Raw genomic sequence first — 22861 nt, 5'->3', positions numbered from 1 at the left:
TGATGTTTCTATAAACCTTGTTTGAATCCTGAAACATTAAACAAATCAATGCAGTCTTTGAGCTGTTTTACAGTCACAAGGTTGGTCCTTCCTACTTCTTGCTTCTAGATCAGTGAGAATCTGCCCATTAGTTTGTTCAGAAAACTTCAGTCTTCTGTCCCCATCCATCTTTCTTTTGATGGTTCTGAAGGTTCTGAAGCCAGAATCTCAAAGTCCACTCTGGTTCTTCTCCAGCCTGATGGTGTTGGCCCTATAAACTCAAAATCACAGCTTGTCTCCTCATTTATACCTCCCTTACAGGACTGCTGTAAATGTTAGCACTTATTCCATAGTCTTGGCATCCAGCAGAGACATTGGAACATGGGAGAGATAGTGTATGGTTGAGGTCACTGCAGAGGGCTAGTTCTCAAGTGTAGTTGTGCACAGCAAGCCTCAGGTGGTCCAGTGTTGGAAGCATGCCTGCATGGGATAGCTGGATCCTGGCGCACCAAAGCCTACTGTGTGCATTTAGAAATGGCAGGGAAGCTCAGTGCACTAGCCCACCAGATGAGTGGCCACATTGTGGGTGGAGTCACAGCGCTCCTTGGGCTTCTCTTTCAGCTGGAACGAGATGCCTATGTTCAGGCCCTTGCTCGCTTTTCCCTGCTGACAGCCAGCTCCAGCATCACAGAAATGAAGCAGAAAAACATTGACACCATAAAGACACTCATCACTGTGGCTCACACCGATGGCAACTACCTTGGCAACTCCTGGCATGAGGTATGCGTCTCTGCCTTTTCTCAAGATGGCTCTAGGCTTTTGATTCCTTTCTCTCTACTATGCTTGGTAAAGTGAAGCCTTCCTTTACCTCATGAATCTGCAATCTGCCCACGAAGACAGAGTTCTTCTACACTGATGCCCTTTCTACACCGATGGCAGAGAACAGATCAGTGAACACATGGCCCAGTAACAGATAGCAATAAGCACAACTTGGAGTGGTGGTGGGAGAGTGCTCAGGAGGAGTTTAAGAAAGTCATCTTGGAAGGGGGCACACATCTGGTCACAGCTGAAGGAGTGAGCGGGGAAGTATCATTCCAGACATAAAGAACAGAAACACACGGACCCCAGGCCAGAGAGAGAGACGGCAGGGGGAAGGAAGTGCAGAGGCCAGGAAGGCCGCGCGTGTGCAGTCTGAGGAAGAGAGCTGGGGAGCAGGAACCAGTCTGAGCGCACAGGTCGAGTGTCATGGAAAATCGAGCCCTGCTCCAATTAGTGTCTTTCTTGAGCAAATATATGTGTAATTTTGTATGTGTAGAACCCAGCTTACCAGTTCTCCTAGTTATTGTTCATGTTTGTTTGCGACAGGTTTCTCTGTGTAGCCCTAGCTATCCTGGAACTCTGTACACCAGGCTGTCCTCAAACTCAGAGATCCATCTACCGTCCTCTGCCTCCTGAGTGCTGGAATTAAAGGCATGTGCCACCACGCCCGGCGCTCAAGTTTTATTCTTAGTGTAAACATTTGCATGTTCCAGAAAACAGTGACTGACAGAAGATTGCAGCATCCTTTCTGGCACTCCACGTCTCACACCTTCTGTTTCATAGATCTTGAAGTGCATCAGCCAGCTGGAGCTTGCTCAGCTGATAGGAACTGGGGTGAAGACTCGCTACCTCTCTGGCTCTGGGCGGGAACGAGAAGGGAGCCTGAAGGGCCACAGTCTGGCAGGAGAAGAATTCATGGGTCTTGGCCTCGGTAAGATACCAGCCCCAGCTGGCCAGCACAGCATCACAAGTTAACAGTGATAAGGCTCTTCTTGTCACACCAGGACTGTCCTGTGCAGCGTTCTCTTCCTTCTTGTGCAGCTGATAGCATGTCTGTCAATCCCATGGGCTTGCTGCTTCAGCTGTCTGTTTCCCAGTGTGAGCATGGTGGGTCCTGTTCCTTCTCCACACGGGGCCATGCTGAGGCCCCCTGTAGTAGGGGCTTCACTGTCCTGCCTGTGTTTCTACTGTCTCTCTCTGGAAAGGTTGGATTGTCTCCACATTTCATCTGTAGTCTCAGAGTAAATAGTTGTTCCCACCTCTGCTGTGAGTTGAAGGACTCTGGTCTATGATGTAGTGATAATAATAGTCAATATGGCAAGCAAGCGTGTCAGGCCACATTCTGAGCACCCAGTTTATGTATTTGAGCTCACGTGAGTCTCAGAATGACCCAGTGAGATGAGGACTGCTACCTGCCTGTTGTATAAACTGAGGAACTGAAGCACAGGGACAGTGACATGACAGTCACGTGGCAGGGAGGCAGCCTAGGCTGCTGGGTGCAGGGACAGTGAAGTTGAAGTTCTGGGGACATGGGCAGTGACAGCACCTACTTCTTGTGTGCCCTGATGATGACTGCAGTGAAGTCCTGCACAGCTCACCAGTGTCCAGCAGAAGGGCCACTGTGTTCTCGGAGCCCTAGGCTACTCACTTGCTTCAGGTTTGTTTCCTAAACATTGGGAGATTGCCTACAGGCAAGAGAGTCTGCAGTAAGGCTCTGTGTTAATCCCAGAGTGTAAGTGCGTTACTATGTCCGCAGTGGAGCTGTGTCTGTTCTTAGTCTGTTTTACTTGCTTCCGAGTTTTCATTCACGGCCACTTTCTATTGTTTGTGTGATTTGCTTTTTTGAGGCAAAGTTTCCTGTAGCCCAAGCTAGCCTCAGACTTACTACATTGTAGCAGAGACTGGCCTTGAACTTCTGACCCTTATGCCTCTGCCTCCTGAGTGCTGGGAATACAAGTGTGCAGCCTGGGTACTTTGTTCCAAGTACTTGATGTGCCTGGAGTCCCGCTGATTCTGTGTGTTATATTTTAGGTAACTTGGTGAGTGGTGGTGTAGACAAAAGACAGATGGCCAGCTTCCAGGAGTCGGTTGGTGAAACAAGCTCACAGAGTGTGGTTGTCGCAGTTGACAGGTGATGACTGTGTTCTGCAGTGATGCTGCACTGACTGTGCCTGGCATCACTTGGTAGCCTCTGGGTGTGGCCACTGTTAATGTCTCTTGTCTGCCTTTTCTGAGTACTTGAGAAATTTCAATTTTCCCCCCTAGAATTTTTACTGGCTCTACCAGACTGGATGGAAATGCAATAGGTATGTATCTTGACTTTTGTGCCAACAATGTATGCCTCCCATTGTAATTGTGTGACTGTCTCTAACTGGGCTTCCCATGTGTTCCTGTCTCTCTCCTGTAGTTGACTTTGTCCGTTGGCTGTGTGCTGTGTCCATGGATGAGCTGGCTTCTCCCCACCATCCTCGAATGTTCAGCCTGCAGAAGATTGTGGAGATATCATACTACAACATGAACCGGATCCGGCTGCAGTGGTCTCGGATATGGCATGTCATTGGAGATCACTTCAATAAGGTGACTGCCAGCATCTAAAAACCACGTTAGCTGCAGCTGAAAGAGAGCAGGTGCTAAGTTCACAAAGGATGTAATGGGAAGAATTGGCCCCATTTTGGGGGTTTGTCATCCATTCATTTTTCCCTGTGAAATCATGGACACTTTGATAGGAACAATGTTGTGCTTATATTTGGATAGGAGTCAAGTGGAATGAATTAAAAGTCCAGTGGTGGGCTGGAGAGATGGCTCAGTGGTTAAGAGCACTGACTGATCTTCCAGAGATCCTGAGTTCAATTCCCAGCAACCACATGGTGGTTAACAACCATCTGTAATAGGATCTGATGCCCTCTTCTGGTGTGTCTGAAAAGAACAACAGTATACTCACATTCATAAAATAAATACTATACTAACCCATATCCATGGCTGGGACTATAGCTCAGTTGATGAGTTGCCTACCATTCACAAAGTCCTGAGTTCAATCCCCAGTACTGCATAAGTAGGACATGGTGGTGTATACCTGTAATTGGCCATGGAACCAACGGTCATCAGTGGCTGTGGGGCAGATTCTAGGCCAGCCTGGATACGTGACCCCTCCCCACTTCTTCTTTCCATCTCTTTCTTTTTTAAGGTCTTTAAGGCAGTTTCACTATGTATCTCTGCCTGTCCTGGATCTCCTTATGTAGATCAGGTTGACGTCAGACTCACAGAAGGTCTTCCTGCCTTTCTCTCCCAAGTGTTGGGATTAAGGGCCTGCACCACCATGCACAGCCAACCTGCACATAGTATTGCTGCTCTGTTTTAAATGTAGTGGCTGGACACCCTGCTGGTGTTTGGTGGCATAGGGAGCCCTATGGTCCCCTCCTATGACCCATGGTGAAGCCATGCTCACACAGTTGAGCATCAGAATTCCTTACACACAGGCACCCATTGCTACTCTTAAAGCTGTCACTGGTTTGTAAGTCAGAGACAAGCTAGAAGACATCAGGACAGCCATTCTAAAACAGTTACCTTCTGGTGTAGGCCAGCATGGCTTCACTTCTCTACTCACGGGTTCATTCTGTTCAGAGGGCTGGAGCCGGGACTCAGTCTGAGCTCCTGCCTTGCAAGCATGAGCACCTGCTTTGGGCCTGAGAACCTAGAGACTGGACTGGGCAGTGCAGTCTGAAAGCCCAGGGAGTGGCAAAGCCCAGCTCCTTAGAGCGCACTGGCCAGCCATTGTAACCAGTCAGTGGCTCAGGGTTAGTGAGCAACTGTGGCTCAGACAGTAAGGTGGAAAACAATAGAAGAACACACCTGACTTCAACAGCTCCCCTCCACATGCACTGCACACAACCAAACACATGTGAATTGCATATGCCACATACATGCCCAAAGTAACAAACACCTAAAAGGAGAGAAAGAACAAGCAAGTGCTGCCATGTGGTGCACACTTGGAATCCCAGCCCGGAAGGAGGCAGGGGGCTTGCTAGTCTCTCAGCCAAGAAGTAGCATCTTCAGTCTCTAGATGAGCTTCCCGCAGAGACTGCAGGGGGCTGCCTGCCTTTGTTGTTGCGCTGAGCCTGCTGCTTCCTGTTCTGCCAGGTCGGCTGTAACCCCAATGAAGATGTGGCCATCTTTGCTGTTGACTCTCTGCGGCAGCTCTCCATGAAGTTCCTGGAGAAGGGGGAATTAGCCAACTTCCGATTTCAGAAGGATTTTCTGAGGCCATTTGAACATATTATGAAGAAAAACAGGTAGTGCATTTCATTGTGAAGACCCTGGGTCTCCTTCCCTGTCGGTGTCTAAAAGTCTTTCCCACCACTAACCATATGATGAATTCTCTTCTGTCTTCTTGGTGGTAGTGTTGAACAAATGGATAAAAACTCCTTTTATCGCTGGGCATGGTGGCGCACGCCTTTAATCCCAGCACTTGGGAGGCAGAGGCAGGTGGATTTCTGAGTTCCAGGCCAGCCTGGTCTACAGAGTGAGTTCTAGGACAGCCAGGGCTACACAGAGAAACCCTGTCCCGAAAACAAACAAACAAACAAAAAACCCTCCTTTTATAAATACATAGTTCAAGGGATTAGGATTATCTCAGCCCCTGCTTAGTATGTCCACAGTCCTAGTCCAAGCCCCATCTCCCTCACCCCCCACAGATATATGTACATATATGTGTGAACATGTATAAATATGTATATATATATACACATCTCCAAGAAATTTGAAAATTCGTGTAGAAAACAACCAGGAATGTTGTTTTATGAGGTTTTGAAGTTGGCTGTATAGGAAGTTAGCCCTTCTTTGCTGCGGGCCACATCTTTACTTTGTGGGCTTTCTCTTTGCCTTCTCCGAGTAACTGCCATGTGCTCAGTGAACGCCAGCCTGCGCAGCCTGCTTCTTCCCACATGTGAGAGAGCAGAGTTTGCCATGACTGTGTGCCTTCCTACCTTTGCAGGCGTGCATGTGCACCTGTCATGAGTATTCGGGCAGTATGTGGCTAACCTTGCTACTCTGGCAGGGATTGAGCCATTTATCCTATGATCATGTACAATTAAATTTAAAGTATTGTATCTCCAATCCTTGTGTGTGTTTAGCATGAACATATACCTTGCCTCAAAGATTTGGTAGCATGGTGACTGACTGAAATGAGGGCAGGGCAGAAAAGCCGACAGAGTAGCTTCAGTCACAGGCAGTGTATTGTTGAGCAAGAAGTCAGAGATAGCTAGCCCCAACTCTGGCTCCACAGCCCAGATCCTTATAAACCCAGATTCCTCCATTCCATGTTCTGTCTAACATTGAGCAGCCCTTTCTCTTTAACCTTACAGTTGCATGGTGGTCACTCTAATTCCAGAGTGGGACAGGAAAGCTGAGCTAAGCGAGTATGCGTTATGATGTGCTTTCAAACAGTTTTCTCAAGGGCTGAGGGGGCAGAGCGTCTCTATCTTCCCCCTCCCCTCTTGCCAGGTCCCCGACCATCCGGGACATGGTGATCCGATGCATCGCTCAGATGGTGAGCTCCCAGGCAGCCAACATCCGCTCAGGCTGGAAGAACATCTTTGCTGTGTTCCACCAGGCTGCCTCTGACCACGATGGGAACATTGTGGAACTGGCCTTCCAAACCACAGGCCACATCGTCTGTAAGTGTCCCGTCCCCTCCTGTGTCTGCAGGTGACTCTTCTTAGTTTCCATTTCCCTGCCGTGAGGCTAAAGAGCTGGGTTAATGATAAACGTGCCGGGCAGGGGCAAGCACCTTCATAGCAGTCTAGTGAGTGAGAGACAGTCAATTCTCAATCCTAGTGAGTCTCATGTCTGGAGCTGCCAGCTCACTACAAGGTAGCCCTAACCTCCATGGCTCTCCCTCTGCTTTTGAGAACACAAAAGTATGTAGAACAACAGAAAACCCAAGTCTCCAAGATGCGCTCTGAGCTGAGGTAGACCAAGGTGGCTCTCTCATCTCGGCATGCCGAGGTCCTGTCTGCAGTCTGCCATGTGCCATGGTTTTCATTTTTTCACGCTTTCTGTTGGTGATTACACTTTGAAACTGGCCCGGAGCGCGAGGCTGAGTCCAGAGTATGTATTGATGAGTCCTGTATAGAAAGACAAGCTTGCTGCAGACAGGAGGTGCGGTGCTATTGACTGCTGATTTAGTGCTGATGTCTTAACAGTGCCTGTTACCCAAGGCATCAAGAACACGGACAAGGTCACTGGTTGATGAGGACAACAGGCTCACAGGAAGCCTCTGTCCCCACTGCGAGCAGATGTTTAATATTCCATAGTTGAATTCATGGACATTGTAAACAGAACTACTGAGATTTTGTTTCCTCCATTTTATCAAAGAGGAAATTAAGCACTAAGGAAATAAGTCAGCTGTGAGAAGCCTTGTCCAGCAGCCCCGGTGTGATCGGATTCATGAAGGCAGTTGTCCCGGTCCTCCATTTCTAAATCTTGCTGCCTCTTGTCTCCCCAGCAACCATCTTCCAGCACCACTTCCCTGCAGCCATCGACTCCTTCCAGGATGCTGTAAAGTGCTTGTCTGAGTTCGCCTGCAATGCAGCTTTCCCTGACACCAGCATGGAGGCCATCCGGCTCATCCGTTTCTGTGGGAAATACGTCTCAGAGAGGCCTCGGGTGTGTCTCCCAGCCTTGCTTCTGTGTGTGTGTGGGGGGGGGGGGGGCGGCCAGAAAGCCATGGGGCAAAAACTACAGAGAAAGCGCTTTCCACTGGTGCTGGGTATGCCTGCTTTAAACTTAAGGCAATCCTCCTGCCTCAGTCTGCTGAGTGCTGGGATTCCAGGCAGTTACCATTAACACCTGGCAGTTGTTCATACTGAGCTTTTTTTCTGCAGACTGTCCTCCTAAAAAGTGACAGTGTCCTAGCTGTTGCATTTAGGCAGAAAGGTCAAGAAGCTCGATGTTCCTTATGAAGGAGAGGAAACCGTTGGGCTTTGGTGACGTGGTGACGTGGTGGACTTTAAAAGGACCTGAGTTTGGTCCCAGCACCACCCACATTCTATAGCTCTCAGCTGCCTGTAACTCCTGCTGCAGAGGATTAGACAGTTTCTGGGCTCCGCAAGCTCATACTCAGTGCACACTCCACAGACATAATGTTAATCATAGGAACCAGGAGTGGAGGTGCACACCTTTAATGTCAGCACTCAGAAGGCAGAGGCAGGGGGATCCCTGAGAGTTTGAGGTCAGCCTGGTCTAAAGAGTGAGTTCCAGGACAGCCAGAGTTATAATGAGACCTTTTCTCAAAAACAAAAAGAAACTCTGTCTTTTAAGAAATGGTATTTGTGCCGGGCGTGGTGGCGCACGCCTTTAATTCCAGCACTCAGGAGGCAGAGGCAGGCGGATTTCTGAGTTCGAGGCCAGCCTGGTCTACAAAGTGAGTTCCAGGACAGCCAGGGCTACACAGAGAAACCCTGTCTCGAAAAACCCAAAAAAAAAAAAAAAAAAAAAAAAAGAAATGACATTTGCCACTGACACGCTGAGAAATCACAGTTCCAAATTGCATCTGTAGCCGGGCGTGGTGGCGCACGCCTTTAATCCCAGCACTCGGGAGGCAGAGGCAGGCGGATTTCTGAGTTCGAGGCCAGCCTGGTCTACAAAGTGAGTTCCAGGACAGCCAGGACTATACAGAGAAACCCTGTCTCGAAAAAACAAAAAAAAAAACAAAAAAAACAAATTGCATCTGTGGATTGGTCGTGGAGGTTTGTGACAGAGCTTTGCATGCAACAGAGCCCACCCTAAACCCCCCTCTCTAAGAGAGGAAAGGGAAGAAGACGCCTCTGTTTGCTTCTGGAGAAGTTTGGGTTTTTCTTATATGTCTCATCTTTCCGGGTAAGACCTGGGAACAATTAAGGGTTGGTTCCAAAGCACTGAAATGATGGGAACACAGACATCCTAGTTGACGTGGAGGTTTGCACCAGGCTGTGGAAATCCTCCCAGCCGGGCTACATAATGGACAACCACTTAGGTGTCAGTGCCTGTGAGCCAGGCAGCTTGTCAGTAAAATGGGCACATAGCAAGCTCTTTGTAACTAGTAGCAGCTGCTATTGAGTACTATGTTGCAGTGATTTCTGGAAACACAAGGAATTCTGGGTACTTAGCAGCCATTGATCATTAGCATCTTTCTTTTTTCTTTTTAAGATTTACTTATTAATTTATTTTATGTATATGAGTACATTGTAGCTGTCTTCAGACACTGCAGAAGAGGGCACCAGTTCCCATTACAGATGGCTGTGAGCTACCACGTGGTTGCTGGGAATTGAACTCAGGCCTCTGGAAGAGCAGTCAGTGCTCTTAACAGCTGAGCCATCTCTCCAGCCCCTTAGCATGTTTCTTAATGTAACACTCACTCTCTGCCCCAGTGCTCTTGTGAGCTGCCTCCCTCTGGTCTGTAGGCTCATGGGGATGACACCTCAGTGGGCAGGGGAATGTCTCTCTCGGTCTCTGGGATTTCCCCTTCTAGACTGCGGAGGAGAGTTTGGGAAAAGATTGTCTGGAGCCTCAGTCTTTGTGTGGCTGCTTTTCTGACCCCTCCTGCTTGCTTACACTACATCTGAAACATGATTTTCATTTTAGGTGCTGCAAGAGTACACAAGTGATGACATGAATGTGGCTCCTGGTGACAGGGTCTGGGTCAGAGGCTGGTTTCCCATCCTGTTTGAACTCTCCTGCATCATTAACAGATGCAAGTTAGATGTACGCACAAGGTAACTGGATCCCCAGGGCAGCTGGACATCAATGTTACTAAAATGAGTTGCTTCTTGCCCCACCCCAGGTTCACACCTCCCCTCCCCGACCCTTGCCTCCATCTCAGTTTGGCCGTTTCTTCCTCACCTTCTCCCTGCTCTCCTTTATTTTTCCCCCAGGGGACTCACGGTCATGTTTGAGATTATGAAGAGCTATGGCCACACCTTTGCAAAGCACTGGTGGCAGGACCTGTTCAGAATCGTGTTTCGAATTTTTGACAACATGAAACTCCCTGAGCAACAGTCAGAGGTGGGTGATGTCTACAGTGTGGCCTGTGAGTGGATGTCATGTCTACAGTGTGGCCTGTGAGTGGATGTAATGGGCCCATGGACTGGCTGGCCTCCTTCTTGGGGTTGTCTTGCCAGATAACAGGGGTTTAACAACTTAACTATTTAAGATGCTCTACAAGTGGACAGAAGTACTGTCCATCTTAGACCAGTGTCAGCTAGTTCTGGGAGATCCCTTTCTGGGAAAAGGGAGAGGAAGTTCCTCATGGTTTGCCCTCCTGGACCTGGACACTGCCTGCCAGCTCTGCAGGCTCGTGGCTACTCTTCTTGTGTGTGCCACGCTCTGACCTGGTCTTGCAGGAGTGAGAGCAACGGCAGAGACGCACAGACAAGATAAGCACAGTCCGTCTTCTTTTCTTTTTCTTTTTTGTCTTTTTATGACAGGGTTTCTCTGTGTAGCTCTGGCTGACCTAGAACTTAGTTTGTAAGCCAGGCTGGCCTCAAAGTCATAGCTATCCACCTGCCTCTGCCTCCTGAGTGCTGAAATTACAAATGTGTGCCATCACTACCTGACTGGCCCTTTATTAATGTATTATTTCAGAAACATCATTTCCCACCTCATACCAGCATAAAAATAACATGCACTAGATGAAATATTCTGGATACACAGAGTTCACCACTATGTTGTCTTTTCCTACTTCAACAGTTTATACAGTTGAAGTCCTGGTGTAGAAATTTGTCCTGTTCTTTAATGTTAGAGTACATTTTTTTCCTCATCATAAAATAGATAAATATTCATTTCAGAAAAATGCTTGTCTAGCATGCAGGAAGCATGTGGTCCACACGTGTACTCCAGCTCCAGGGTTTGTTTCTGCAACGCCCAGCCCCCGGCATAGCTTTCTACACAGATTCTAGGGGTTTAGGGATTGGACTCAGTCCTCATGCTTGCTGGGAGAGGACTTTCCCAGCTACGCCACCCCGTCAGCTCTGAAGTGAGCCTTCCTAAATTCCCTTGCACTTGGGTTCTCATTTCTTGAGGAGAGGAAGCCAGGAGGCCTAACTTCTGCATTCATGTCCACACACCAAGTGGCTTACATGTCTGCAGAGCACTGTGGGCCTTCCCGTTTCCCCACACTATCCAGCCTTTGCTTTCATTTACCTCAGTGCTCTGCACGGGCAGAGGCTCTGCAGGCTGGCTGGCTGGCTGGCTGCCACCACTGATCACCACATCTTCCTATTGGGACCTGGCTTTTTGGACCTGGCTTTTTGTCCTGTGTCACCAGGTTTTCCCAGTTGCTTCCTCTTCTGTTTGTTGAGGGGCTGGGTTTGGTTGGTTTTTCACTTGTGTGTTTGCTTTTGAGGCAATGTCACCCTCCAGCTGGGTGGACCTGAAGGTCACTTTGTAGTCTTACTTTTTCATTGCTATCTTTATTTTCATTTTATTTAGTTTTTTTCTGGCTGTTCTGGACTCCATATGTAGATCAGGCTAGCCTCAAACTCTCAAAACTCCGCCTGCTTCTGCCTCCCAGATGCTGGTATTAAAGATGTGCATCACCAATGTCCAGCTTAAAACTTTCCTCACACAGTATATTTTGATTGTGTTTTTCCCTCCTCTAAATATTCACACATTCTCCCTGCATACCTGACTTTGTTCTTTCTCGTTGTCTTAAAAAATACACACACACACACACACACACACACACACACCTACACACACACAGTGTAACTCCTATGCCCTGTATCGTTCCATTGCGGAAAGTGGATTTCCCTTTCCTGGCAACTGTCAGCTGCAAATGGCTTCTTGGTTAGGGGTGGGGCTCTGTTGGCCAGCACCTGTGCTGGTCTTTATTTACGCTATGTTACCAGGTCTTCAGTTTCGTTTCCTTCTGGCTTTTATTTTGAGAACCCTGTTTGTGACACTTTCCTTTTCTGTCATTGTGTAATCATTTTTATATTTCTCTGGTACTTTTATGCCGTCATTATTTGAAAGTGTGTGTGTGTGTGTGTGTGTGTGTGTGTGTGAGAGAGAGAGAGAGAGAGAGAGAGAGAGAGAGAGAGTGAGTGAGTGAGAGAGCGCACACATAGGCCAGGATAAGGTGCTGGGTGACCGCCTCTTTCATAGTCCACTATTACTTTGAGTCAAGCTCTCCTGGTGAATGTGAGGCTCTCATTGTCTCCTCTTGGCAAACCCCAGCAGCGCCATATTCCCTTCAGCCCTTCCCACACATGGGGCACTGGGTGCCTGGGACGGTAAGCTTGTTCCAAGGCTGTGAAATCTGAACTCCAGCTCTCGTGATTGCCTAGCAAGTGCTCTCGACTGCTGAGCCATCTCTTTAGCCCGTATGCAGTTGTCTTTATTTTCCCATATTATTTTAAGGGACAGTTTACTATTTGTGAGTCCACAGTGCAGCCTATCACACCATGCAGTTTTCAGAGTCTGAATGTTATGGGGTGGATGTTTTCTTCTGCAAACATTTCCTCACCCACCTGACTGTTTCTGTAGGATCTGACCGTGGAGAGAGTGATTCTGAGTGAGCAGATGCAGTCAGGTTTGAGATGTTGATACTTACTGTAAATGACAGGTGGGCTTACAGGAGCAGCCATCTTACCCTAGAGATGTTGGTTTTGAAGATTCATTTTTTTTCTTTCAGAAATCAGAGTGGATGACGACCACGTGCAATCATGCCCTGTACGCTATTTGTGACGTATTCACCCAGTTCTACGAAGCTTTGCATGAAGTGCTTCTCTCGGATGTGTTTGCGCAGCTGCAGTGGTGCGTGAAACAAGGTATTCATTAAGTGGGGGGAGGGGCAGTGTTTTCTCGTACACAGTCTTTATGAGGAATTAATTTTCTGTCATAAAAGTATAAATGCAATGCCAAGGGGCACTGTGTACAATTCAGTCCACCAGTCCCTTCCCAGGCTGATTTATAAAGCACAGTTTAAAGGTGGATTTTGTTGTTTTTGTTTTAAAGGGTGAGATGCTCTTTTGTGCTTTAAAGTTTTTTTTTTTTTAAATTCCCCTCCCTTCCTTCCTCTCTCCCTCCCTCCTTTCCTCCCATCCGTGTGTACATCCGTGTGTCCATGAGCCATTCCCTCAACTCCCTTCTTTCAAGTTTTATGTGTTTGTAATTTTTTTATAGTAAACTATTTTTTAAAGTACTTTTGGAGTTACTATCACCAGCTACATCAGTGGACATCTTATTTAGTGGTTATGCGTTCATGTTAGTGTGTACCAGATAAAAACCATGTATCCCTCAGACCTGGATCCCATTTTGGCCTAGGGCAAAGCTAAATCCAGTTAAGATCTTTTTGAAAAGTGACTCCTTCTTTCCTCCTTCTCTGTGAAGCCTGGCTGTGCTGGAACTTGATCTGTATCAGAGTCACAGAGATCCACCTGCCTCTGCAGCCCAGGCTCTGGAGTCAGAGGTGTCTGCCACCACGCCCACGCCCTTCTGGCGAAAAGGACCCCATTTTAAAGGAAGCAGCAAATGGCTGTAGTATTTTGATAGCAAAAACCGGAAAGGTAGTTAGTGATTACATCAGAAACACTATTTTAAAAAAAAAATGTTTTAAACAAACCAGAGAACTTTATTGAATCCACCCTTCCCAAATTAGGCCAAAGGAGGAGGGTCCCTTTGGGGTTGGCTGATTTTTTTTAAGATTTATTTATTTATGTTTATGGGTATACTATAGCTGTTTTCGGACACACCAGAAGAGGGCATCAGATCCCATTACAGATGGTTGTGAGCCACCATGTCGTTGCTGGGATTTGAACTCAGAACCTCTGGAAGAGCAGTCAGTACTCTTACCGGCTGAGCCATCCCTCCAGCCCAGAAACACTAATTTATGCATCTTATGCCATTTCCTGTCTGTGAGCCAGTTAAAGTAACAAAACACTCCTTCCTCCCCCTCAGCAAAACTGACTAAATCATTGTACTTCTTTTAAAAAAATTTTTTTTTATTTTTAAAAATTATATGTGCTTGGGTATTCTTCCTACATGTGTGTCTGTACACCATATGTGTGCCGAATGTCTGTGAAGGCCAGAAGAGGCCCCCTGGGGTGGCATCCTTCAGCTCTAACAGCTAACTCTTCATAGCCTAGCTTCATTAAAGCTTACAGGCCTCCAGCTACAATCCCCACCTCACAGGTCAGGTCGAGACCATGGACCCATCAGACCCAGATCCTGTTTGGTTGCTTTCAGGACAACAGTTAAAGTTTAACAACAGATGCTGTTGAATTTTGCAGATAATGAGCAGTTGGCCCGATCAGGTACGAATTGCTTAGAGAACCTAGTGATATCCAACGGAGAGAAGTTCAGCCCTGCTGTCTGGGATGAAACCTGCAACTGCATGTTGGATATTTTCAAAACCACCATCCCACATGTGTAAGTGCTAAGGCATGTGGGATGTGTCCGGGCCGCCCGGGGCCATCTATCACCAGGCTTCCAGGTGCAGTGGACGCTGATCTCTGCTTTCTCTCTTGTTCCCTTAAGTTTGCTGACGTGGAGACCTGCGGGGATGGAGGAGGAGGTGTCAGATAGACATCTGGTAGGTTCGTTTATTCTCTTCTCATAGCTCAGTAAGGTTCATCAGCCTAGGCTGAGGAGATAGCTCAGTGGGTAAAGGTGCTTGCCACCCAGCCAGTGACCTGAGTTTAGTACCCTAGACCCACATGATGGAGAGAGGGAAGTACAAGTTGTCCTCGGACCCCCACAGGCACAAAGCCCCCCACCCCACCCAGTAACATAAAATAAGCAAATAAAATGTAATTTAAAACAGTAGTCAGCCTATGTACTTTGAAGTTTTTATATGGGAATGAAAAAGTTTACACAATCTAAAATTAATATGCTTGCTGGGTATGGTGGTGCACACCTTTGGTCCTAGCACCTAGGGCAGAAGCAGGCGGAGCTCTGAGTTCTGGGCCAGCCAGGGAATACATAGTGCCCCCAACAGAATCAATAGGCGTTTATCACTTCCTACAAAGTACAGAAAGTATTTTTTAAAATAGTCTCCTGTGGGCAACAGTGGCACACCTTTAATCCCAGCACTCAGGAGGCAGAGATAGGTAGATTTCTGTGAGTTTGAGGCCAGCCTGGTCTATAGAACAAGTTCCAGGATAGCCACGGTTACCCTATCTCAAAACAAAACAAAAACAAAACAAGTCTCCTGCAGTAAAAAACACTGTGCGCCTTTTGCTTATCCTTGGTGTCTGCATTTGCCATGGACTGGAACTCAGCTGACATGAAGTGGGTGGGCACAGAGCCTGTGAGCATCTGTCTGTCTTTATATCTCTTAAGAATGGCCCTCCGGATTCCAGAGTTCGAGGCCAGCCTGGTCTACAAAGTGAGTTCCAGGACAGCCAGAGCTACACAGAGAAACCCTGTCTCAACAAAACAAAACAAAACAAAACAAAACAAAACAAAAAGAATGGCCCTCTCTTCCAGCACTTGGGAGGCAGAGGCAGGCGGATTTCTGGGTTCGAGAGTTAACAGTGCCCTACTCACCAAAGAGATCATCGCTTTATAATTATTGTGAAGTCATAAATTCTGGTTTAAAAAACTGTAATTATGTATATATGTGTGTGAGTGCAGTGAGGCCAAAAAGGGCATTGGATCCCCTGGAACGGAGTTACAGGAAGTTGGGAGGCCACCATGTGGGTCCTGGAAACAGGAGTGTGGTCCTCTGTAAGAACAGTCAGCGCTCTTAACACTAAGCCAGCTCTTCAGCCCTCAGAGCTCTAAATTAAATCTCACGTTAAGTCTTTGATTTACTACTTCTGAAGGTATGTGGATTTGAGAATTACTGATTCGCATTTCCAAATAACGCTAAAACATCAAAATAACCATTAGATTTGAAAAGGATTTGGGCTTAAATTTGAAGACGTCTATTCAGTTTTTATTTTTGAAGTTTTTGAAAATTGTGTGTGTGTGTGCGTGCGCGCGCATGGTGTAGGCTAGAAAACAGCTAGAGGAGTTGGTTCTGGGCTTCACCGTGTGGGTTCCAGGGATGAGCTTAGGTGGTCGCACACAGTGGCAGGTGCGATCTCCTGAGCCATCTCACTGTACTCAGGTTAAAGTAAAGCACGGTATTTAAACAGCTCTGCTTCTCCTGGGTCTGCTGGGACTCACCCTAGCACTCACCTCCAGGCACACAACAGCAAATGGATTTCTGCAAGTTCAAGCCTAGCCCAATCTATAGAGTGATCAGGACAGTCAGGGCTGTGGAGTGGGAATCTTGTTTCCCAAAACCTAAAAATAAATAAACATTTTCTTCTTTTTTAATCTGGGGGTGGCGGGGGGGGGGGGAGAAAATATGCCTGCTTGTGAGAAGAAACCTTGCAGGAGTAAGTTCCAAGTTTCCATCACGTGAGTCTTAGGGATCATCTCTGGGTCATAAGGCTCAACAGCAGCTCAGCTTGTATTTACCTGCTGGGCTGCCATCTTGTTAGCCTTTCTTTTTTTCTTATAAGGACAACATTTAATTGTGGCTGGCTCACAGGTTCAGAGGTTCAGTCCAGTATCATCAAGGTGGGAGGAGCACGGCAGCATACAGAGAGAGATGGCGCTGAAGGAGCTGAGGGTTCTACATCTTGTTCCAAAGGGAACCCGGCACTTTTTTTTTAATTCTGCTTTAAAATTTTCATTTTAGTATCAGTAGAAGAAAAAAAAAAAAACAGCTACAACATTGTTGGTTTAATTTTGAACTTGACCTAGTTTTTATCTGTCACACTCAGGCCTGGTGGTGGTGGCACATGCCTTTAATCACAGCACCCAGGAGGCAAGGGCAGGTGGATCTTTGAGTTCAAGGCCAGCCTGGTCTACAGAGTGAGTTCCAGGACAGCCAAAGCTGTCTTGAGAGAACAGAGAAACCTGTTTTGGGGGGTGGGGGGAAGTGGAAAAGAAAGAAAGAAAGAAAGAAAGAAAGAAAGAAAGAAAGAAAGAAAGAGAGAGAGAGAGAGAAAGGGAAAAAAAATCTCTATAATGTGTAGAGAAATGTCTTGAGTTTGAATAGGAGAATGTGAAATTTTAACTGAATTTAACATGGAGCCTTTATGTTGAGAGTCGTATCTGCAGAGCAGCGAACATTGTCATTCTTTTCTGGTTTGTATTAGGATGTGGACCTGGACCGCCAGTCTTTAAGCAGCATAGACAGAAATGCCTCCGAGAGAGGACAGAGCCAGCTGTCCAACCCCACTGACGACAGCTGGAAGGGGGCACCGTATGCACGTAAGACCTTTTATTCTGGGTGTGTTTTCATGTAATTTTTTTAATTGGACAACACATTTATGTGACTCACGTATTTGGAAAGTGCAGAGGTGCCAGAGGATATACCTCCCTCCCTGCCCTTCTCTCTCCTGTGCCACAGTGTTGCCAGGCTTTCTCTGAAGTCACTTCATCCCTATGCCTGCAAATACATGCACATACAACCTCACATATGTGCCAGCACACACATGCCCCACCCCTATCATGCCAGCTGTGGGATAGTGTGGGCTGTCCACTCTTCACTACTGCATCCTTAACTCTCCATGCATAAGGTTTGCACATTTTTTAAAAGATTTATTTATTTATTTACTTCATGTACGTAGGTACACTGTCACTGTCTTCAGACACACCAGAAGAGGGCGTCAGATCCCATTACAGATGGTTGTGAGTGGTGGGTGCTGGGACTTGAACTCAGGTCCTCTGAAAGAGCAGTGCTGACCCCTCTCTCCAGCCCAGGTTTGCACATTCTTTCATGCTGTTGCCTGCTATCCCAACAGATGCATCTTTGTTTAAATGGGTCTTAATAATGGACATTTGTGGCTTTATTACTTCATTTGTGACTATCACCCTGTGTACTGTTCTGCGTGACATATTTTAATGCATCATTAGTTAGAAAATTCCTAGAAATTAACTAGCATTGACATTTGACAGATGTTTCCAAATTGCCATCTGTTAAGGTTGCACCTGTTTGCATGGTCTTTGGGAATACCTCAATAAAATCATATGTCTTTGGGATGATTTTGTTTTAAATTATGGTTAACAGGAGCCTTTTTCCATGTGTGTGGGAGCCCACTGTGCATCTGTCACACCCGCCTGGGGCTGCGAGTGCCCTGCAAACCAAGCCCAGTTATTTCTCTGCTTTGTCTTTTTTTTTTTTTTTTAAGATTTATTTATTATTATATCTAAGTACACTGTAGCTGTCTTCAGACACACCAGAAGAGGGCGTCAGATTTCATTACGGATGGTTGTGAGCCACCATGTGGTTGCTGGTATTTGAACTCAGGACCTTCGGAAGAGCAGTCGATGCTCTTAACTGATAAGCCATCTCTCCAGCCCCTGCTTTATCTCTTAATGTTGCTCATAGGGAATTTTACTCTCTCTTTCTGAAAAGTAGCTTTAAGAACTGGAATGTGGACTGGAGAGATGGCTCAGTGGTTAAGACTGGCCACTCTTCAGAGATCCTAGATTCCCAGCACCAACAAGGTGGCCCACAGCCATCTGTAACTAGTCCCATGGGATCCAGTCCCCTCTTCTGGTGTGCAGACTTATATAACATAACATAACACACATACACACAGAAAATAAACAAAGCTTTGAAACAAAAGAACTGGACTTGACATAGGGCATGATGATGCATGCCTTAAATACTAGCAGGTGGATCTCTGGATCTGATGCCTCTATCCTGATCTGTATAGCCAGTTCCAGGCCACCCTGGGCTGCCCTGGGCTGCCCTGTCAGACCCTGTGATGTGATGTGTCAGGCACTGTCATTTACTCTTCTTCTGGCCTTTGAAGAAGCCACTCTGCATTTGAATGACAAGTGGTATAACTTACCAATATGTAGTAGACAGGGCCACACTCACATGCCTTTGGCACACTGAGAAATTAGAACTTCCAAGTGTTGTGCTCCATCTGAAGTGGGGTCCCCTAGCCTTTGTCTGCAGAGCAGTCCCACCCATTTCCCGTATCCCAGGTTGCACCACAGTAGGACACAGCAGAGTGTGATCCCACTATCGTTTGAAGGAACACAAGTCACCTGAAATCCATTAAAAAGGCTCCTGGGACTGAGGTACTGTCCTTTGACTCAGAGCCAGTCCCCTCCATAGTCAGGGGAGAAGGGTGTCTGATTTTTCATCATCCCTAGCTAAGGTCATTAGTTGGATAGCGTCAGGTACTAAGTCCCTTCCAGTAGAACACTTGGAGCAGCTAGATGTCTGTATCTGGCGAGGTGTTTGGCCCCTGCTGTGTCTCCAGCCAACAGGTAATTCTTTCTCCTGCTTCCTAACCTTGCTCCCTCTGAACTCCAGATCTTTACACAGTTTTTGTTTTTGAGACAGAATCCACCTGGCCTGAACCTGCAGTCCTCCCCGTTCTGCCTCAGCCTCCAGAGCGATAAGGCTCTATAGTTTGGTTTTCTGTGTGTGTGTGTGAGTGTTTGAGACAAGGCCTCTCCATGCAATCCTGGCTGTCCTGGATCTCGCTCGCCCTGAAGGCCAGGATGACTCGGATCTCACAGAGCTTCATCTGCCTGTGCTCTGTGCAGGAGTTAGAGGTGTCACCACTCCCGCTAATCTCAAAATGAAAATCTGTCAGGGGCTGGAGAGATGACTCAGCAGTTAAGAGCACTGGCTGCTCTCATAGAGGACCTGAATTTGGTTCTTATTTCTGCATGGAGGTTCATAACCTTCTGTGACTCCAGTTCTGGTGTCCTCTTCTTGGCTCCATGAGCACCAGGCATGCACATGGAAAACAGACACACATGCAGGCAAAACACTCATACATACTCAACAACAAAAAACTATTTTAGATGTTGCTGGAGACTGAACCCATGAATTCACATGCCAGGAAAACATTTCAGCACAGAACGGAACCTCGGCCCCTCAAAAGTGGGAACATTCTGTATAGAGGAATGTTCTGTAGTTGTAGACTGTTAGACCCATGTTTAAAAGCTAGAAGACAGCTGCTTTCTAACTTTCTCTCACTACAGCTATGCAGAACTCCACCCATCTTAGTTCTCTCATGCGTTGGGAGAAAGTCTTTTCTTTTACCATAGTGGATCATGAATCAGCCAATACTTGTGAGTTGCCCAAAGCCCCGGAGTTGGAGAACAAGGTAGATGGAGTCAGTCTTCAGTGGCACAAGTGTCACTGTGGATGTAAACAGGGAGGTCAGGAGGAAGAACTCTGAGCAGCGAAGGCTTTACCACCCCACAGAGCCCATCCTCATACCCTCCCCAGGGGTGCGAATCAAATCCAGACCCTCCTGGGTCCAGTACCCTAAAGAGCGGGCACAGAGAAATGGGACATGCAGAAGGCCACACTAGAAAAACAGTGGCCCAGAAACTAAGAATTTAGAAGCGCTCTCCTGCCCCTACTCCTGCCCAAGCTGAGGTGAGCCTGTCACAGAGGCTGGCTGGCTGGCATTGGCACCCTGCCCACCACATGCGAGGAGGGAGCACTGCGCACTGCGATGCCCGAGCTGTGGCTGACAGTGGAACTTGCTGGTGTCCCTGGATCTGCAGTCAGCTCTCACGCAGACCTTTCGGATTCCTTCCTTTCCAATTTTCCTTAATTTCCCTTTTTCCCCATTCGCCTGCCTGCCTGCCTGCCTGCCTGCCTGCCTTCCTTCCTTCCTTCCTTCCTTCCTTCCTTCCTTCCTTCCTTCCTTCCTTCCCTCTCTCTCTTTCTCTCCCTTTGTTGTTTCATAACCATATTTTTGTCAGACATTTCCTGGCATTTTATTTAAACTTGCAGTTCAACCCCAATGCTCCTCTCTGCCCTGTCATGGCAGCGGGCGTCACTCTTAAGCCTTAGCTCCAGAACTCAGGATGAGGAGGCAGGGATTTCATCCATGAACTGCCCCAGCACCGAGAAGGAGAAGCGCTGGGCACCCAGGAGGAGCTCAGTGAAAAGCGCTAAGTCATCGTCAGGGTTAATCTTTGTCATCTGCTACAGATCAGAAACTGCTGGCCAGCCTCCTCATCAAGTGTGTGGTTCAGCTGGAGCTGATACAGACCATTGACAACATCGTGTTCTACCCTGCCACCAGCAAGAAGGAGGACGCGGAGCACATGGCTGCTGCCCAGGTAAACACCAGGGCCTGGGCTGGAGCAGCAGCATGCTCGAGCCAGCACAGATGGTCAGGCCAAGCCCACCATCCTCGCCTGTATTCTACCCACTTCACAGTTAGAAACATTGTGTCTGTCCCAGGAGACTGGGCTCCAGGACCCACAACCATCACAGAGACAGGACAAGCCACAGCGCCGTTCAGATGCCACCCTTCTCTTGGTGCTAGGGGAGCATTATTTATCTCAGGGACGACGTTGTACTGTCACTAACCATCCGTAACCCGGGAGGCTGTGTGAGTGAGGGCACATGCCTGAGATCCCAGCACTCAGAGGCTGTGTGAGTGAGGGCACATGCCTGAGATCCCAGCACTCAGAGGCTGTGTGAGTGAGGGCACATGCCTGAGATCCCAGCACTCAGAGGCTGTGTGAGTGAGGGCACATGCCTGAGATCCCAGCACTCAGAGGCTGTGTGAGTGAGGGCACATACCTGAGATCCCAGCACTCAGTGGCTGTGTGAGTGAGGGCACATACCTGAGATCCCAGCACTCAGTGGCTGTGTGAGTGAGGGCACATACCTGAGATCCCAGCACTCAGTGGCTGTGTGAGTGAGGGCACATACCTGAGATCCCAGCACTCAGTGGCTGTGTGAGTGAGGGCACATACCTGAGATCCCAGCACTCGGTGGCTAAGCTCAGAGACTTAACCCGGGAGGCTGTGTGAGTGAGGGCACATGCCTGAGATCCCAGCACTCAGAGGCTGTGTGAGTGAGGGCACATGCCTGAGATCCCAGCACTCAGAGGCTGTGTGAGTGAGGGCACATGCCTGAGATCCCAGCACTCAGAGGCTGTGTGAGTGAGGGCACATGCCTGAGATCCCAGCACTCAGAGGCTGTGTGAGTGAGGGCTCATGCCTGAGATCCCAGCACTCAGTGGCTGTGTGAGTGAGGGCTCATGCCTGAGATCCCAGCACTCGGTGGCTAAGCTCAGAGACTTAACCCGGGAGGCTGTGTGAGTGAGGGCACATGCCTGAGATCCCAGCACTCAGTGGCTGTGTGAGTGAGGGCTCATGCCTGAGATCCCAGCACTCAGAGGCTGTGTGAGTGAGGGCTCATGCCTGAGATCCCAGCACTCGGTGGCTAAGCTCAGAGACTTAACCCGGGAGGCTGTGTGAGTGAGGGCACATGCCCGAGATCCCAGCACTCGGTGGCTAAGGGCAGAGACTTAACCCGGGAGGCTGTGTGAGTGAGGGCACATGCCCGAGATCCCAGCACTCAGTGGCTAAGGGCAGAGACTTAACCCGGGAGGCTGTGTGAGTGAGGGCACATGCCCGAGATCCCAGCACTCAGTGGCTAAGGGCAGAGACTTAACCCGGGAGGCTGTGTGAGTGAGGGCACATGCCTGAGATCCCAGCACTCGGTGGCTAAGGGCAGAGACTTAACCCGGGAGGCTGTGTGAGTGAGGGCACATGCCTGAGATCCCAGCACTCAGTGGCTAAGGGCAGAGACTTAACCCGGGAGGCTGTGTGAGTGAGGGCACATGCCCGAGATCCCAGCACTCGGTGGCTAAGCTCAGAGACTTGCCCTAAGTTCAAGGCCTGCCTGGGCTACAGAATGAGAGAGTGTTTTGTTTTGTTTTGCTTTAGCAACAACCAAAAAATGTGAGGAGAGCAAGCCTGGTATCATGAGGCAAGCTTGTAATCCAGTGATTTGGAGGGGGAAGCAGGGAGGATCATAAGCCAAAGGCCATAGTTTTGGCTACACGGCCAGTTTGAGGCTAGCCTGAGCTTGTTTCAAAAATCACAAACAGAAAATTAAGCCAGAGGGTAAAAAGTAAATGTGAAAGGGACGGTGTGCATAGAGAAGGCTCTGAAAGCCATCCTGTAAGCCATGCACAGAGCCAAAGCAGGGAACCAGATACCCTCTGAACTCCTCCATGCTGGACCCCCAAAGGCTAGCATGCTCTGAGTGAGGGGCAGCAGCCAACCAGAAACCTGTAAC

The 22861-nt window shown here is 48.1% G+C and overlaps 1 protein-coding gene across 2 annotated transcripts in view; it reads left to right on the top strand.

Annotated features, from left to right (window-relative positions):
- Window positions 1-22861, top strand: part of Arfgef2 (ARF guanine nucleotide exchange factor 2) — an 83601-nt gene that overhangs the window by 52281 nt on the left and 8459 nt on the right. For both annotated transcript variants that reach the window (XM_021157089.3, XM_021157087.3), the window contains 15 exons: window positions 601-759; window positions 1582-1729; window positions 2830-2929; window positions 3064-3104; window positions 3206-3375; window positions 4936-5087; window positions 6298-6470; window positions 7301-7461; window positions 9418-9548; window positions 9708-9837; window positions 12467-12602; window positions 14064-14202; window positions 14311-14365; window positions 16929-17043; window positions 20753-20883. In XM_021157089.3, the coding sequence (XP_021012748.1) occupies window positions 601-759; window positions 1582-1729; window positions 2830-2929; window positions 3064-3104; window positions 3206-3375; window positions 4936-5087; window positions 6298-6470; window positions 7301-7461; window positions 9418-9548; window positions 9708-9837; window positions 12467-12602; window positions 14064-14202; window positions 14311-14365; window positions 16929-17043; window positions 20753-20883 (1941 nt within the window). The remainder of the gene's footprint in view (window positions 1-600; window positions 760-1581; window positions 1730-2829; window positions 2930-3063; window positions 3105-3205; window positions 3376-4935; window positions 5088-6297; window positions 6471-7300; window positions 7462-9417; window positions 9549-9707; window positions 9838-12466; window positions 12603-14063; window positions 14203-14310; window positions 14366-16928; window positions 17044-20752; window positions 20884-22861) is intronic.

Source organism: Mus caroli, unplaced genomic scaffold (assembly GCF_978045245.1).
Source record: "Mus caroli unplaced genomic scaffold, Mus_caroli_1 scaffold_2, whole genome shotgun sequence".
Classification (NCBI taxonomy): Eukaryota; Metazoa; Chordata; class Mammalia; order Rodentia; family Muridae; genus Mus; species Mus caroli.
The sequence above is the reverse complement of the archived record's forward strand: the minus strand, read 5'-3'. Positions and strand labels throughout refer to the sequence as shown.